Source organism: Salvelinus fontinalis, chromosome 11, assembly GCF_029448725.1.
Source record: "Salvelinus fontinalis isolate EN_2023a chromosome 11, ASM2944872v1, whole genome shotgun sequence".
NCBI classification, from domain to species: Eukaryota; Metazoa; Chordata; class Actinopteri; order Salmoniformes; family Salmonidae; genus Salvelinus; species Salvelinus fontinalis.
The window spans coordinates 9,452,073-9,467,899 of NC_074675.1; the positions used below are offsets into that span (position 1 = coordinate 9,452,073).

Sequence of the window (15,827 nt, forward strand, 5' to 3'; positions counted from 1 at the left end):
AGGCTGGTCCAAACCAGACCAGAGTTAGGAGCTAAGAGCTGGCAGCGCTGCAGGCTGGTCCAGACCAGACCAGAGTTAGGAGCTAAGAGCTGGCAGCGCTGCAGGCTGGTCCAGACCAGACCAGACCAGAGTTAGGAGCTGGCAGCGCTGCAGGCTGATCCAAACCAGACCAGAGTTAGGAGCTAAGAGCTGGCAGCGCTGCAGGCTGGTCCAGACCAGACCAGACCAGAGTTAGGAGCTGGCAGCGCTGCAGGCTGGTCCAAACCAGACCAGAGTTAGGAGCTAAGAGCTGGCAGCGCTGCAGGCTGGTCCAGACCAGACCAGACCAGAGTTAGGAGCTGGCAGCGCTGCAGGCTGGTCCAGACCAGACCAGACCAGAGTTAGGAGCTGGCAGCGCTGCAGGCTGGTCCAGACCAGACCAGAGTTAGGAGTTGGCAGCGCTGCAGGCTGGTCCAGACCAGACCAGAGTTAGGAGCTAAGAGCTGGCAGCGCTGCAGGCTGGTCCAGACCAGACCAGAGTTAGGAGCTGGCAGCGCTGCAGGCTGGTCCAAACCAGACCAGAGTTAGGAGCTAAGAGCTGGCAGCGCTGCAGGCTGGTCCAGACCAGACCAGAGTTAGGAGCTGGCAGCGCTGCAGGCTGGTCCAGCCCAGAGTTAGGAGTTGGCAGCGCTGCAGGCTGGTCCAGACCAGACCAGAGTTAGGAGCTGGCAGCGCTGCAGGCTGGTCCAGACCAGAGTTAGGAGCTGGCAGCGCTGCAGGCTGGTCCAGACCAGAGTTAGGAGCTGGCAGCACTGCAGGCTGGTCCAGACCAGAGTTAGGAGCTGGCAGCGCTGCAGGCTGGTCCAGACCAGAGTTAGGAGCTGGCAGCGCTGCAGGCTGGTCCAGACCAGAGTTAGGAGTTGGCAGCGCTGCAGGCTGGTCCAGACCAGAGTTAGGAGCTGGCAGCGCTGCAGGCTGGTCCAAACCAGACCAGAGTTAGGAGCTGGCAGCGCTGCAGGCTGGTCCAGACCAGAGTTAGGAGCTGGCAGCGCTGCAGGCTGGTCCAGACCAGACCAGAGTTAGGAGCTGGCAGCGCTGCAGGCTGGTCCAGACCAGACCAGAGTTAGGAACTGGCAGCGCTGCAGGCTGGTCCAGACCAGACCAGAGTTAGGAGCTGGCACCGCTGCAGGCTGGTCCAGACCAGACCAGAGTTAGTAGCTGGCAGCGCTGCAGGCTGGTCCAGACCAGAGTTAGGAGCTGGCAGCGCTGCAGGCTGGTCCAGACCAGACCAGAGTTAGGAACTGGCAGCGCTGCAGGCTGGTCCAGACCAGACCAGAGTTAGGAGCTGGCAGTGCTACAGCCTTCCAGGTGCCACTCTGTCCACATTATTCACATTCTACCTTTACGCCCAGCAGCTGTTCTCCACCTAAACGATGCTGGAACACCACTCAGTCTCACTCCTTCCTACTATCATGCTGGTATTCAATCTCTTTCTTGTTCTGTTGCTAAATCTATCTTTCTCCCTCTTGTTCCTTATGCTCTGTGGTTCGATCCCTGTGTTTTAGTTTTTCTCATTCTCTCCTTATGTCTCACCTCTCGCTAGCTCTCTCGCTATCTCTTTCTCAAATGTTCCCCTCATTCAGTGAAAACCTAGGGGTTTTAAAAGGTCCCAACGCCCCAGAACTGTCCTCCACTGTGGAGTGCCTTAACGTGTGACGGCACACATTGTTTGGGGAGCAGTCAACGGGGGGCCTCGTAACACTGGTGTGCCAGACCATTAACATTTGCCACTATTGATGTCAATAAGAGGACATTCTCTATCGATCTGTCCGAAAGGGAATACAGGGGGCTCTAACCAGGCCTTAATGTGAAGCGGCGAAATAGGGCCATCTTAGAAACAGCACTCCACTCCCGGGCTGTGTTCATTAGGCACCGGATGGAATAAAACGGATTGAAACAGGGAGGGTCTTCCTGGCCAATGCAACATTTTTGTGTTCAGTTGCGAAATGTTTGACTTTTTTTCTCCATTGTGTGCTCAAATGAACACACCCCTGCTTAATGCGGACGGAAGATGGCTGGATGAAGCTCAGTGCACATAAGCAAGTCCCTGTTCCCATGTGATCCTCTGTAGAGGATGGCTCTTTGTTTCCCCCCGCCTACCGCTGGCCTCTGTCTTTTGAGGACACCGTCATCCTAGAGAGGGCAGTAGTTTGTCATGGTCATGATTTTATCCTCACATCTCTAGGCCGTCCTTGTTTCACCGGGTCTATATTCTTCAGTCGTGCTGAACTTTGTCTTGTTTCTCTTCAGCTGGTCTGTAAACAGCTGTGGTGACACTCCACACAAACTGCAGAGGCCACGGCTGTAGAAAGCAACAACAAACTCAAGCAGGGAGAAAAGCAGACACTGCAAGTTTTATTTGTTTTCTTAACTCCCCACCACCGCGCCAGATGATGCAATATTTAGCGGTCCTCAGATGAGCTTTACCGCGAAGGCATTCATTGTTGAATTTGAATGGAACTGCAGATTGAAAGGTCAGATCACCTGTCTGCTCAGCTGGAGCACGGTTTGTTCTGAGGGGTGTATTTTGGAGGGAGCAGGACCCAATCTGGCTTGCTCTTGGTCTTAGTGTTCTGGTTTCACTAGTAACCAAAAAGGCAACGCTGGTTACCTTATGTGGTGGTGAATGGCTCTTCTCTTGGCAACGAACCCATTTACACTCTTCTCCTCCAAACTACAAGTACAGGTGAACCCTCCTAATGCGGCACCGCACCCGGGTATATTGGGAGAAAATCCGCATTAGCCTCACTCGACGAGGCCTCAATGGGAGTGTAGAGAGCAGGAGTAGTCACAGATGCTGCCTCTTTGTCTCTTCTGGGCTTTCAAATGACAGAAACTGTAATTTGGTGGTGAGGGCCCCCTCTCCGCCTGCCAGGAGGGGGAGAGAAAGATTGAGAGAGGGAGAGAGTGCTGTGCGATGCGACTCTGAAACGCTCTTCCACAGGCAGAGTGGGCATTAGTGAGGCTCTGCCATCATTTGTTTTTTATGGCGGCCTCGCTCCACGCACAGCGGCTGCCGACACTTTCTCCCAACCGGTGCCCAAAAGAGGAGTAAATTGCTCCCCATAAAGCCATTTTATCCCCCCGCATCTCCAGTACCTCCTTTGTCTGTGTTGGGGTAGGTTGTCTGTTATCATTCTGTGTGTGTGTGTGTGTGTGTGTGTGTGTGTGTGTGTGTGTGTGTGTGTGTGTGTGTGTGTGTGTGTGTGTGTGTAAGCAATCAGCAGTGTTGTTCCCGTTCCCACCTGGAAGTTCTTTAACACAAGCCGCCATCCCCCCAGAGGATGAAGCCTGTCCAAACCTCATGCATATTTAACAGGCCAAACTAGCAGGTAGAGTTAGCACTGTGTGCGTCAGCCCGGTGTCATCATTCAAACTGCCCGTGCACACACACATTCACACACACCGTATGCACAAGTCAGAAGCGGCAGCGTTACAACTGCTAAAATAACAGACACCAGTGCCTATATAGCAGATCTGATAAAGACGCCGGGAACAACATGTACTAAATGGAAATGAGTCTTCGGAGGCCTCCCAGAATAAGTGTTGTTTTTGGGTTAGTTACACATTTCCCTGGATGAACTCCTTTCTCCATGCCGCTGCGTGCGTCTCATACATTTGAATATTGAGCTGATTACAGCTGGTGAAATGTTGCCTCTTTCTGCGCTTCTCCTGTTCGTTTTTTCTCTTTGGGTGTCCTGAATTAGACTTTCTGCATCATTTGGAAAATGCTTAACAGTGATTTAGTGTTTAATTTCTTCATTTGGGAAGGGAATTGGAATGATCCTAGCTTTTTAGTAACCATTTAGCAGTGATTCTCTAATCTGTTCTCTGGTCTTCTGTTTCATTCTGGATGGGATGATTTCCGTTGTTGATGGTAATGATTTGGTCAACTAGGATTCCGCGTGGCCTTCGGTCGAGTGCGGAGGACAACATGATCCAGTGTTTTCATAGCTTTTTGTTTTCTTTCTGCGAGTACGCCTCATTCGCCACACCACAGCCAAATGCCATTTTAATCAACCCCAACTAAAATCATTTTCTCTTCTCTAAAGCCTAATCGCTTTCTCCGTTCCGCGCGGGGCATTTACAATGTAATTACATATGATTTACCAACAGCTGCAGCCATAATGGCGCATAAACAAATTACAGAACAGAGTGAGAGAAAAGAGAGGAGGAGAAAAGAGATCTGGAACTGTCTTCATTTTATGTGGATCAGTGCTTTTGCTCACTAGCAAATACACAAAGCGAGGCCTGTCACACTGGAGACCCATTAGCCTCTTCCACCGAGACTACAAATACATAGATTTGTCTTTCTTTTCTTCAAAGCAACGTGGAACTGGGACCTGGGACTCTCCTTACTACATACATCTCCTGGTATTTTTCCTAGCCTGATTTGGCTTTGCCAGAGATGCAGATCTCTCTGGGTTGCTGAAGGCAGGAAACCAACCGTAGGCGTCGGTTCACTGGACACTCACAGGGTTTATCTTTAGATTTCGCAGCAGTGTATGCAAACAGACAGAGGGAGATGTAGGCTGTTTTATGTTTTTTACACATCGGTTGGGCTGGAATGATGTTCTTTCAAGCTGAAAAAACTTTGCCTGTGTGTTTACCTGTGTGTGTGTGGGTGCATCTATGCTTGCCAGAGTGCTAATGTATGTGTCTTCATTCCTCTCTCTCTCTCTCTCTCTCTCTCTCTCTCTCTCTGTCTCTGTCTCTGTCTCTGTCTCTGTCTCTGTCTCTGTCTCTGTCTCTGTCTCTGTCTCTGTCTCTGTGTCTATGCTTGCTAGAGAATGCTAGTGTATTTGTCTTCGTTCCTCTCTCACTCGTGTGTGTGCTTCTCCATTCCCTTGTGTGTGCATTATCGTCCAAGCCTGCACCTGGAAGGGAATCTGCATGCATAGGTGTGTGTAATAAATCAGTGCCCTCCAGTACAGGTCACCCTGGGCCAAGATGCCTGCACAGCAAATGACCAGCCATAAAGTGACTGGCAGTAGGTGGGGAGATTCTCATGCTGCAGAACCCCTGCACTGCATGCTGAATCTAATACCAAGTGTCATCGTTCTCTCACCTGGCCCTGTGGTGTGTGTGTGTTATATAATGGATAGCAAACCCACGGAGAAATATGTAGTAGTTAAGAGGCTTAAGTTCACCACTAAATCAGGATGGCACTTGAAATGAAGAAGGATTGAAGTGTGTGGGGGGGGTGTTTACTATACTATGTGTGCACTAAGTCCTCTCTGTGAGCAGCCTACAACCACCACCAAGAAACGTAACCATCTCATTGGTCAATATCAACATGACTGCATGTTCACTGTAACAGACCCAGTCCCTGTTCCTTCTCCCAACGTCTAATCCTCCACCTTCAGAGGGAGAGACATTAGATGTACGGTGTCTGACTCAATCTGACACGACTGTAATTAGAGGGAATCTAAGGCTTCTACCAAGTAATGAAACTGCACTGGGAAATCAGTGATCCATAGAGATGACTGCTTCCCGAATGTTACCCTATTCCCTACATAGTGCACTACTTTTAACCAGGGCCCACAGGGCACTACATAGGGAATATGGTGCCATTTGGGACGCTGTCGGCCGTGTACTGATCTACTGTTCCTCATGTAACCTCAGCCATATGTCCTAATGGATGGCTCTAAACCCCACTGGTATTATGAGAACACTGGCCCGGAGGATGGATCTCATAGGAGAACATGGAAGGTAGGGTTAACATTGGTGTTTCATGACCACTCTTGGGGTTGTGTGCTTGATGTGTGCTTGCCCTGATTTTCATAGGATAGGATGTAGCATAGCCTACAGTGCCTTCGGAAAGTATTCAGACCCCTTCCCTTTTCCACGTTACGTTACAGCCTTATTCTAAAATGGATTGAATTCGTCTGTTTCCTCATCAATCTACACATAATACCCCATAGTGACCAAGCGAAAACAGGTTTTTATACATTTTTGCAAATGTGTTAAATAAAAAAAACATACAGTTGAAGTCGGAAGTTTACATACACCTTAGCCAAATACATTTAAACTCAGTTTTTCACAATTTCTGACATTTAATCCTATTAAAAATTCCTGTTTTAGGTCAGTTAGGATCACCACTTTATTTTAAAAATGTGAAATGTCAGAAAAATTGTCGCGAGAATGATTTATTTCAACTTTTATTTATTTCATCACATTCCCAGTGGGTCAGAAGTTTACATACACTCAATTAGTATTTGGTGGCATTGCCTTTAAATTGTTTAACTTGGTTCAAATGCTTCGGGTAGCCTTCCACAACCTTCCCACAATAAGTTGGGTGAATTTTGGCCCATTCCTCCTGACAGAGCTGGTGTAACTGAGTCAGGTTTGTAGGCCTCCTTGCACGCACACGATTTTTCAGTTCTGCCCACAAATTTTCTATGGTATTGAGGTCAGGGCTTTGTGATGGCCACTCCAATACCTTGACTTTGTTGTCTTTAAGCCATTTTGCCACAACTTTGGAAGTATGCTTGGGGTCATTGTCCATTTGGAAGACCCATTTGCGACCAAGCTTTAACTTCCTGACTGATGTCTTGAGATGTTGCTTCAATATATCCGCATAATTTTCCTTCCTGGTGATGCCATCTATTTTGTGAAGTGCACCAGTCCCTCCTGCAGCAAATCACCCCCACAACATGATGCTGCCATCCCCGTGCTTCACGGTTGGGATGGTGTTCTTCGGCTTGCAAGCGTCCCCAAACATAACGATGGTCATTATGGCCAAACAGTTCTATTTTTGTTTCATCAGACCGGAGGACATTTCTCCAAACAGAACAATCTTTGTCCCCATGTGCAGTTGCAAACCGTAGTCTGGCTTTTTTATGGCAGTTTTGTAGCAGTGGCTTCTTCCTTGCTGAGTGGCCTTTCAGGGTGTGTCGATATAGGACTCGTTTTACTGTGGATATAGATACTTTTGTACCTGTTTCCTACAGCATCTTCACAAGGTCCTTTTCTGTTGTTCTGGGATTGATTTGCCCTTTTCGCACCAAAGTACGTTCAACTTTAGGAGACAGAACGCGTCTCCTTCCTGAGCGGTATGACGGCTGCGTGGTCCCATGGTGTTTATACTTGCGTACTATTGTTTGTACAGATGAACGTGGTACCTTCAGGCGTTTGGGAATTTCTCCCAAGGATGAACCTGGTCTTTTTTTCTGAGGTCTTGGCTGATTTCTTTTGATTTTCCTATGATGTCAAGCAAAGAGGCACTGAGTTTGAAGGTAGGCCTTGAAATACATCCACAGGTACACCTCCAATTGACAAAATGATGTCAATTACAAAATGATGACTTCAGAAGCTTCTAAAGTCATGACATAATTTTCTGGAATATTCCAATCTGTTTAAAGGCACAGTCAACTTAGTGTATGTAAACTTATGACCTACTGGAATTGTGATACAGTGAATTATAAGTGAAATAATCTCTGTAAACAATTGTTGGAAAAATTACTTGTCATGCACAAAGTAGATGTCCTAACCGACTTGCCAAAACTATAGTTTGTTAACAAGACATTTGTGGAGTGGTTTAAAAACGAGTTTTTCACTCCAACCTAAGTGTAAGTAAACTTCTGACTTCAACTGTACCTTATTTACATAAGTATTCAGACCCTTTGCTGTGAGACTTGAAATTGAGCTCCGGTGCATTGTGTTTCCATTGATCATCCTTTAGATGTTTCTACAACTTGATTGGAGTCCACCTGTGGTAAACTCTATTGATTGAACATGATTTGGAAAGGCACACACCTGTCTATATAAGGTCCCACAGTTGACAGTGCATGTCAGAGCAAAAACCAAGCCATGACGTGGAATGGATTGTCCATAGCGATCCGAGACAGGATTGTGTTGAGGCACAGATCTGGGGAAGGGTAACAACAAAAGTCTGCAATGTACAAGGTCACCAAGAATACAGTAGACTCCATTGTTATTAAATGGAATAAGTTTGGAACCTCCAAGACTCTGTCCAGGCGGCCAGCTGGGAAAGATGAACGAAGCAAAGTACAGAGAGATCCTTGATGAAAACCTGCTCCAGAGTGCTCAGGACCTCAGACTGGGGCGAACGTTCACCTTCCAACAGGACAACGACCATAAGCACGCAGTCAAGACGATGCAGGAGTGGCTTTGGGACATGTCTCTGAATGTCCTTGAGTGGCCCAGCCGGAGCCTGGATTTGAACCCAATCGAACATCTCTGTAGAGACCTGAAAATAGCTGTGCTGCCTGCTCCCCATCCAACCTGACAGAGCTTGAGAGGATCTGCAGAGAAAAATTGGAGAAACTCCCCAAGTACAGCTGTGCCAAGCTTGTAACATCATACCCAATAAGACTCTATGCTGTAATCTCTTCCAAAAGTGCTTCAACAAAGTCCTGAGTAAAGGATCTGAATACTTATGTAAATATCATATTTCAGCTATTTTTATTGCATACATTTACAAAAATGTCTGTAAACCTGTTTTTGCTTTGTCATTATGCTGTATTGTTGATGAGGGAAAAAACTATTTAATCCATTTTAGAATAAGTCTGTAACGTAACAAAATGTGGAAAAAGTCGAGGTCTGGATGCTTTTGGAAGGCACTGTATGTGTAAATGATGTTTATTGATGCGTACTACAGAGATCACAGCTCTGTCTGGAGTTGCCACATTTGGGGTGTGTGCACGCATGTGCTCTCCAACATGTTTTTTGTGTGTTAGTCTACGAGTGTGTACTGTCTCATTGTGTGTTTTGGCTGTGTGTACATTGTGGTTCTTGAACGGTACAAAGTGGGTTATCATCACAGTATTTCAGGCCTTAATTCTTATGGCATAGAGTACATACAGCGATCTCATCAGGTGTTCTGTACCCTACCTCCTTCCTGTACCTTCCCCTCCACAGTAATGCCAGTCCTCCGCTACATCAGGTGTTCTGTAACCTACCTCCTTCCTGTACCTTCCCCTCCACAGTAATGCCAGTCCTCTGCTACATCATGTGTTCTGTACCCTACCTCCTTCCTGTACCTTCCCCTCCACAGTAATGCAAGTCCTCTGCTACATCATGTGTTCTGTACCCTACCTCCTTCCTGTACCTTCCCCTCCACAGTAATGCCAGTCCTCTGCTACATCATGTGTTCTGTACCCTACCTCCTTCCTGTACCTTCCCCTCCACAGTAATGCCAGTCCTCTGCTACATCATGTGTTCTGTACCCTACCTCCTTCCTGTACCTTCCCCTCCACAGTAATGCCAGGCCACTGGTATTAATTAGGTTAAATGAAGTGTTTCCATTAAAGCTTTATATAGCGATTGGAGAGGACTCCCTCTTAGCTTATTTATTATTTAATCAAATCTCTCCGGGCCCAAAGTGGAGCACGCCGCGCGACCCAGGCAAAGACACACACACACAGACACACACACACACACACACCATTACCACTACCACTCCTGGCTGGGGAAGGAGGAAGTCGCTCTCTCTCAAACTTTTTAATTAGATGAATAAATCTTCCGCCGGCGGCCGGAGCGCTGACAGGCAGGCCACAGTGCTGCACAGCCGCAACTACGGCAACTGACGTGGTGTGCTACTACGGTAACACGGCCGTCACGAGCTGTACCTCTGGGATAGATGGGAGGGTTGGAGGGGTGGGGTTGTTTATCTGATCTGTTCCTCTGGGATAGATGGGAGGGTTGGAGGGGTAGGGTTGTTGATCTGAGCTGTACCTCTAGGATAGATGGGAGGGTTTGGGGGGTAGGGTTGTTGATCTGAGCTGTACCTCTAGGATAGATGGGAGGGTTGGGGGGGTAGGGTTGTTGATCTGAGCTGTACCTCTGGGATAGATAGATGGGAGGGTTGGGGGGAGTAGCGTTGTTGATCTGAGCTGTACCTCTGGGATAGATGGGAGGGTTGGAGGGGTGGGGTTGTTTATCTGATCTGTTCCTCTGGGATAGATGGGAGGGTTGGGGAGGTAGGGTTGTTGATCTGAGCTGTACCTCTAGGATAGATGGGAGGGTTGGGGAGGTAGGGTTGTTTATCTGATCTGTACCTCTGGGATAGATGGGAGGGTTGGGGAGGTAGGGTTGTTTATCTGATCTGTACCTCTGGGATAGATGGGAGGGTTGGGGAGGTAGGGTTGTTGATCTGAGCTGTACCTCTAGGATAGATGGGAGGGTTGGGGGGGTAGGGTTGTTTATCTGAGCTGTACGTCTGGGATAGATAGATGGGAGGGTTGAGGGGGGTAGGGTTGTTGATCTGAGCTGTACCTCTAGAATAGATGGGAGGGTTGGGGGGGTAGGGTTGTTGATCTGAGCTGTACCTCTGGGATAGATAGATGGGAGGGTTGGGGGGGTAGGGTTGTTGATCTAAGCTGTACCTCTGGGATAGATGGGAGGTTTGGGGGGTAGGGTTGTTTATCTGACGTGTTTCCTTAAATCTGCTGCTTCTACAAAACACTGAGGATGCCTCAAGCGTGTGTGTGTGTGTGTGTTTGAGGGGAGCTCCCTCCTCGCTCCCCTCAAACAGCAGTCATTAGCCATCAGGGTGCCAGTGGTTGGGCAGTGAGGAGTGTGAACGCCACATTCCTCTCCCCAAACCCCACAACAAACACACCCACCCCCTCTCACACACACCCCCTCCTCCCCCTCTTACCTTACCTCCCCTAACCCCCCTCCAGAAGCCTCCTGTTTTCACTCTCCTGTTTAGCGTACATCACATCATGTTAAGGTAGCTGGCTAAGCGCTAGCTGGCTGCTCACTCTCTTTTTAACCTTTAATATTCCCTCGTTTTTTTTAAACAAATGCTCTGATGCAGCCTGGAATAACATCACAATAACAGCTCTGAGCTGAGGGAGGGAGGGAGTGTGGGAGGGAGGGAGGGAGTGTGGGAGGGAGGGAGGGAGGGGAGCAGTGGTGTGTGTGTGTGAGATGTGGCTTGTTCGTTCATTTAATGTGGCTTTGCCTTTGAGGTGTTTGTTTGATCACAACACACATTAAGCTGCCCCCCCCCCCCCCCACACACACACACACACACCTCCGTCAAACACACACACGCACTTCTCCCTCCCTCCAATACACACTCCGACCTCCCTCCAATAAACACACACACCTCCCTCCAATACACACACACATCTCCCTCCAATACACACACACACCTCTCTCCAATACACACACACATCTCCCTCCAATACACACACACACACCTCCCTCCAAAACACACACACACACCTCCCTCCAATACACACACACACCTCCCTCCAATACACACACACACCTCCCTCCAATACACACACACACCTCCCTCCAATACACACACACACCTCCCTCCAAAACACACACACACACACACACACCTCCCTCCAATACACACACACACACACCTCCCTCCAATACACACACACACACCTCCCTCCAAAACACACACACACAACTCCCTCCAAAACACACACCTCCCTCCAATACACACACACCTCCCTCCAATACACACACACCTCCCTCCAACACACACACCTCCCTCCAATACACACACCCCCCTCCAATACACACACACCTCCCTCCAACACACCCCTCCCTCCAATACACACACACCTCCCCCGTTCAGTAACGTTGGTAATGCAGTGGAGGAGCTCCTCCATGTCACATTTCCGTAACGCTTCAAGCTCATGGGCCACAGATTACACTGATTACACAGATTACGCAGATTACACCGATTACACAGATTACGCAGATTACACTGATTACGCAGATTACACTGATTGCACTGATTGGTGTTTGTCATGTATGCGGTGCCAATGTGTGTGAACGTCTGCGTGAACGTCTGCGTGTGTGGACGTCTGCGTGTGTGTGGCGGACACCATCGTCCCCCCTCCCCCCGGGGCACATGCTGAAACATCACCTCTATCAACCTGGCTCACATCAAAGGGAAACGACCACAAGTCCTCTGTGTGTTACGGGTGGAGTAGCATGTTCATTACTAGCAAGTATAGCATTGACTGCTTGCTTTTAGTGTTGCTTTTTTCTGCCATCTTTGAAATAATTACTTTTTTTCATCAATCGTTGAGAATGTTTCCATGTCCAGCCCCCCTCCACACACACACACTTGCTGTGCAGACGAAGGGGCATTATTTTTTATTGAGTCAGTGTATAGCCCTGGTTGTTACATTGCCCTAGGCCCAAGGGGAAATCAATGGGAATAGGATGTCAACAAATCACCATGTAATTTCAACATCGGGCACTTTGCTAAACTAGCTGGAGTAAGCGATCTGCACTCTCTTCACACTCTCTCTCACGCACACACATCCCATACTTCTTCACACACACTCCGAGCCATCAGCCCTGACAGCTAGCCATTTGTTACTGCTGAGCGCAAATCACTCGACTAGTGATTGCAGTCTGAATCCACACAGCCTGACGCTCTTATCATCCTCTTCAAAACGTGGACATTATCCACCGCCACATTTTCTGGAATCTCCACCTAATAGTTCTCCCATACACGATAATGGGTTGATGACTGGTAAACACATGTCACAGAGCGCAATCTTTTTACTCACGCTGTTTTGGTTATGACTGTCTCCACTGATGGTAATGCTGGTAGAAATAGGATTATTTAGCATTTGTGACATGGTGCTAATGCAGTGGAAATTACTACAGGAAACGGAGATGACCAATTTCCCCGTGGTGGTTACTGCGGTCGGGCGTCCACTTTGGGGCAGAGCGCTGTATGGCTCAACACTGCTACATGGGATATGAGCCAAATACTAACGCCGTTGGCATCTAGTCAAAGGGCATGTTTGTAGAAATTGATAATGTCTCCCGGTCACCTATTGCTTGTCCTTGGACAAATCACTGATTTAATGTGACGTTACTAGTCAAAGCATTGTAGTGGAACTATCACTTTCACCTATCCAATCATGGTAGATCAGTGATTACTGCAAGGAAGAGATGCGCGTTCCAAGTACTTTACATACATTTATTTTCACAGTATTCCAACCAGGCTCTATACTAACAGGAATGGACTCAATGTATTCAAACAGAGACCAGAAGTGAAGCAGTCCATGCTCCTCCTCTTCCCTCTCTCTCCCCGCCCCCTCAGGCACCCAGCTGGAGAACCTGATGGAGACCATGAGGGCAGAGATCGCCGCCCAGCCCCCAGTGGAGGGCTCGTACGCCGCCCGCCGAGGGGACTACTGCATCGCCAATTTCTCCGCCGACGGAGAGTGGTACGTGTTTTGTCTTTCTGTCACATGGTGCTGAAATGTCTCCCTTTTAATGTGTAGTAAAATACCTGACCCTATGTTGAGGTCCTGGAACTGATCTTTCTGTTAAAGAGAGAGCTTTTGGTCCTACAATCAATCCCCTTTCTTTATGGCTAGTGCCCAATCAATCCCCTTTCCTTATGGCTAGTGCCCAATCAATCCCCTTTCCTTATGACTAGTGCCCAATCAATCCCCTTTCCTTATGGCTAGTGCCCAATCAATCCCCTTTCCTTATGGCTAGTGCCCAATCAATCCCCTTTCCTAATGGCTAGTGCCCAATCAATCCCCTTTCCTAATGGCTAGTGCCCAATCAATCCCCTTTCCTTATGGCTAGTGCCCAATCAATCCCCTTTCCTAATGGCTAGTGCCCAATCAATCCCCTTTCCTTATGGCTAGTGCCCAAGTCGGGGCTAATAGTTGGCGTTTGGGTTCAGCCAAAATGTACATTAGAGGATCGTATTAGAGCAACTGATAAGCTCCGCCCTTAACCTGGATGTGAGTCACCCACACCCTCTCTAATTGGCTTTTTGTCTGGGCCTGTTCTTATAGAGACCTTTGATGTTTGTAAAGGCCAGGTATCAACTCTTCAAAATACAGGCGTCCTACCTATTTATCTACCCTTTGTTTATTCTATTTCTGATTTTAAATCTGCCCAGCGATAAAAGGGACATCACAAAGTCATGGACGGCCCTGGGTTTTAAGAGGGCCCCTTTTAGAACAGAGCTTTGTAGAGGTGTTGAGCCCTCGTCAACCCAGCCGGTACACCGGATGTTGCCGGTGAAGTTTACAGATGGTGGCGGGGACAGATGGTAGTCACGGAGGCGAAGTGCGTCGGGTGGGCTCCACCGGTGTCTGCTATGACTTTGGGCCCCGTCAAGGAGGTGACTGAGAGAGAGACGGTGGGAAGGAGGGGGAGAGAAGGGAAATGCCAAACTGATATTAAAAATAGAGACTCACCCCTCCCTAGCCAGGTGGACAGCTCATCATCTCCCTCCCCCTCTCCCCTCACTCAACTTCTGGGAACAAAAACTTTTACGTTTTCGCATCCGCCAGCGATACTTGAGGAGAGTTTTCAAGAGCCATCTGTGAGATGCAGTGGCTGGAATGTTTTTAATCTTCTTGTTCACTCGTACTTCCTAATCTCCCTGTGGCTGTTTTGTGTGGAGAGCACCAGTCGATTGTTACTCCTGTTTTGTATGGAGAGCACCAGTCTAGTGTTACTCCTGTTTTGTATGGAGAGCACCAGTCTAGTGTTACTCCTGTTTTGTATGGAGAGCACCAGTTTATTGTTACTCCTGTTTTGTATGGAGAGCACCAGTCCATTGTTACTCCTGTTTTGTATGGAGAGCACCAGTCTATTGTTACTCCTGTTTTGTATGGAGAGCACCAGTCTATTGTTACTCCTGTTTTGTATGGAGAGCACCAGTCTATTGTTACTCCTGTTTTGTATGGAGAGCACCAGTCGATTGTTACTCCTGTTTTGTATGGAGAGCACCAGTCTATTGTTACTCCTGTTTTGTATGGAGAGCACCAGTCTAGTGTTACTCCTGTTTTGTGTGGAGAGCACCAGTCTATTGTTACTCCTGTTTTGTATGGAGAGCACCAGTCTATTGTTACTCCTGTTTTGTATGGAGAGCACCAGTCTATTGTTACTCCTGTTTTGTATGGAGAGCACCAGTCGATTGTTACTCCTGTTTTGTATGGAGAGCACCAGTCTATTGTTACTCCTGTTTTGTATGGAGAGCACCAGTCTATTGTTACTCCTGTTTTGTATGGAGATCACCAGTCTATTGTTACTCCTGTTTTGTGTGGAGAGCACCAGTCTATTGTTACTCCTGTTTTGTATGGAGAGCACCAGTCTATTGTTACTCCTGTTTTGTATGGAGAGCACCAGTCTATTGTTACTCCTGTTTTGTATGGAGAGCACCAGTCTATTGTTACTCCTGTTTTGTGTGGAGAGCACCAGTCTATTGTTACTCCTGTTTTGTATGGAGAGCACCAGTCACTCCTGTTTTGTATGGAGAGCACCAGTCTAGTGTTACTCCTGTTTTGTATGGAGAGCACCAGTCTATTGTTACTCCTGTTTTGTATGGAGAGCACCAGTCTATTGTTACTCCTGTTTTGTATGGAGAGCACCAGTTTATTGTTACTCCTGTTTTGTATGGAGAGCACCAGTCTATTGTTACTCCTGTTTTGTATGGAGAGCACCAGTCTATTGTTACTCCTGTTTTGTATGGAGAGCACCAGTCTAGTGTTACTCCTGTTTTGTATGGAGAGCACCAGTCTAGTGTTACTCCTGTTTTGTATGGAGAGCACCAGTCTAGTGTTACTCCTGTTTTGTATGGAGAGCACCAGTCTATTGTTACTCCTGTTTTGTATGGGGAGCACCAGTCTATTGTTACTCCTGTTTTGTGTGGAGAGCACCAGTCTATTGTTACTCCTGTTTTGTATGGAGAGCACCAGTCACTCCTGTTTTGTATGGAGAGCACCAGTCTAGTGTTACTCCTGTTTTGTATGGAGAGCACCAGTCTAGTGTTACTCCTGTTTTGTATGGAGAGCACC

The 15,827-nt window shown here is 47.9% G+C and overlaps 1 protein-coding gene across 1 annotated transcript in view; it reads left to right on the top strand.

Annotated features, from left to right (window-relative positions):
* Positions 1–15,827, top strand: part of LOC129864977 (staphylococcal nuclease domain-containing protein 1-like) — a 134,135-nt gene that overhangs the window by 60,381 nt on the left and 57,927 nt on the right. The window contains exon 3 of the mRNA XM_055937340.1: positions 13,103–13,229. Within this exon, the coding sequence (XP_055793315.1) occupies positions 13,103–13,229 (127 nt within the window). The remainder of the gene's footprint in view (positions 1–13,102; positions 13,230–15,827) is intronic.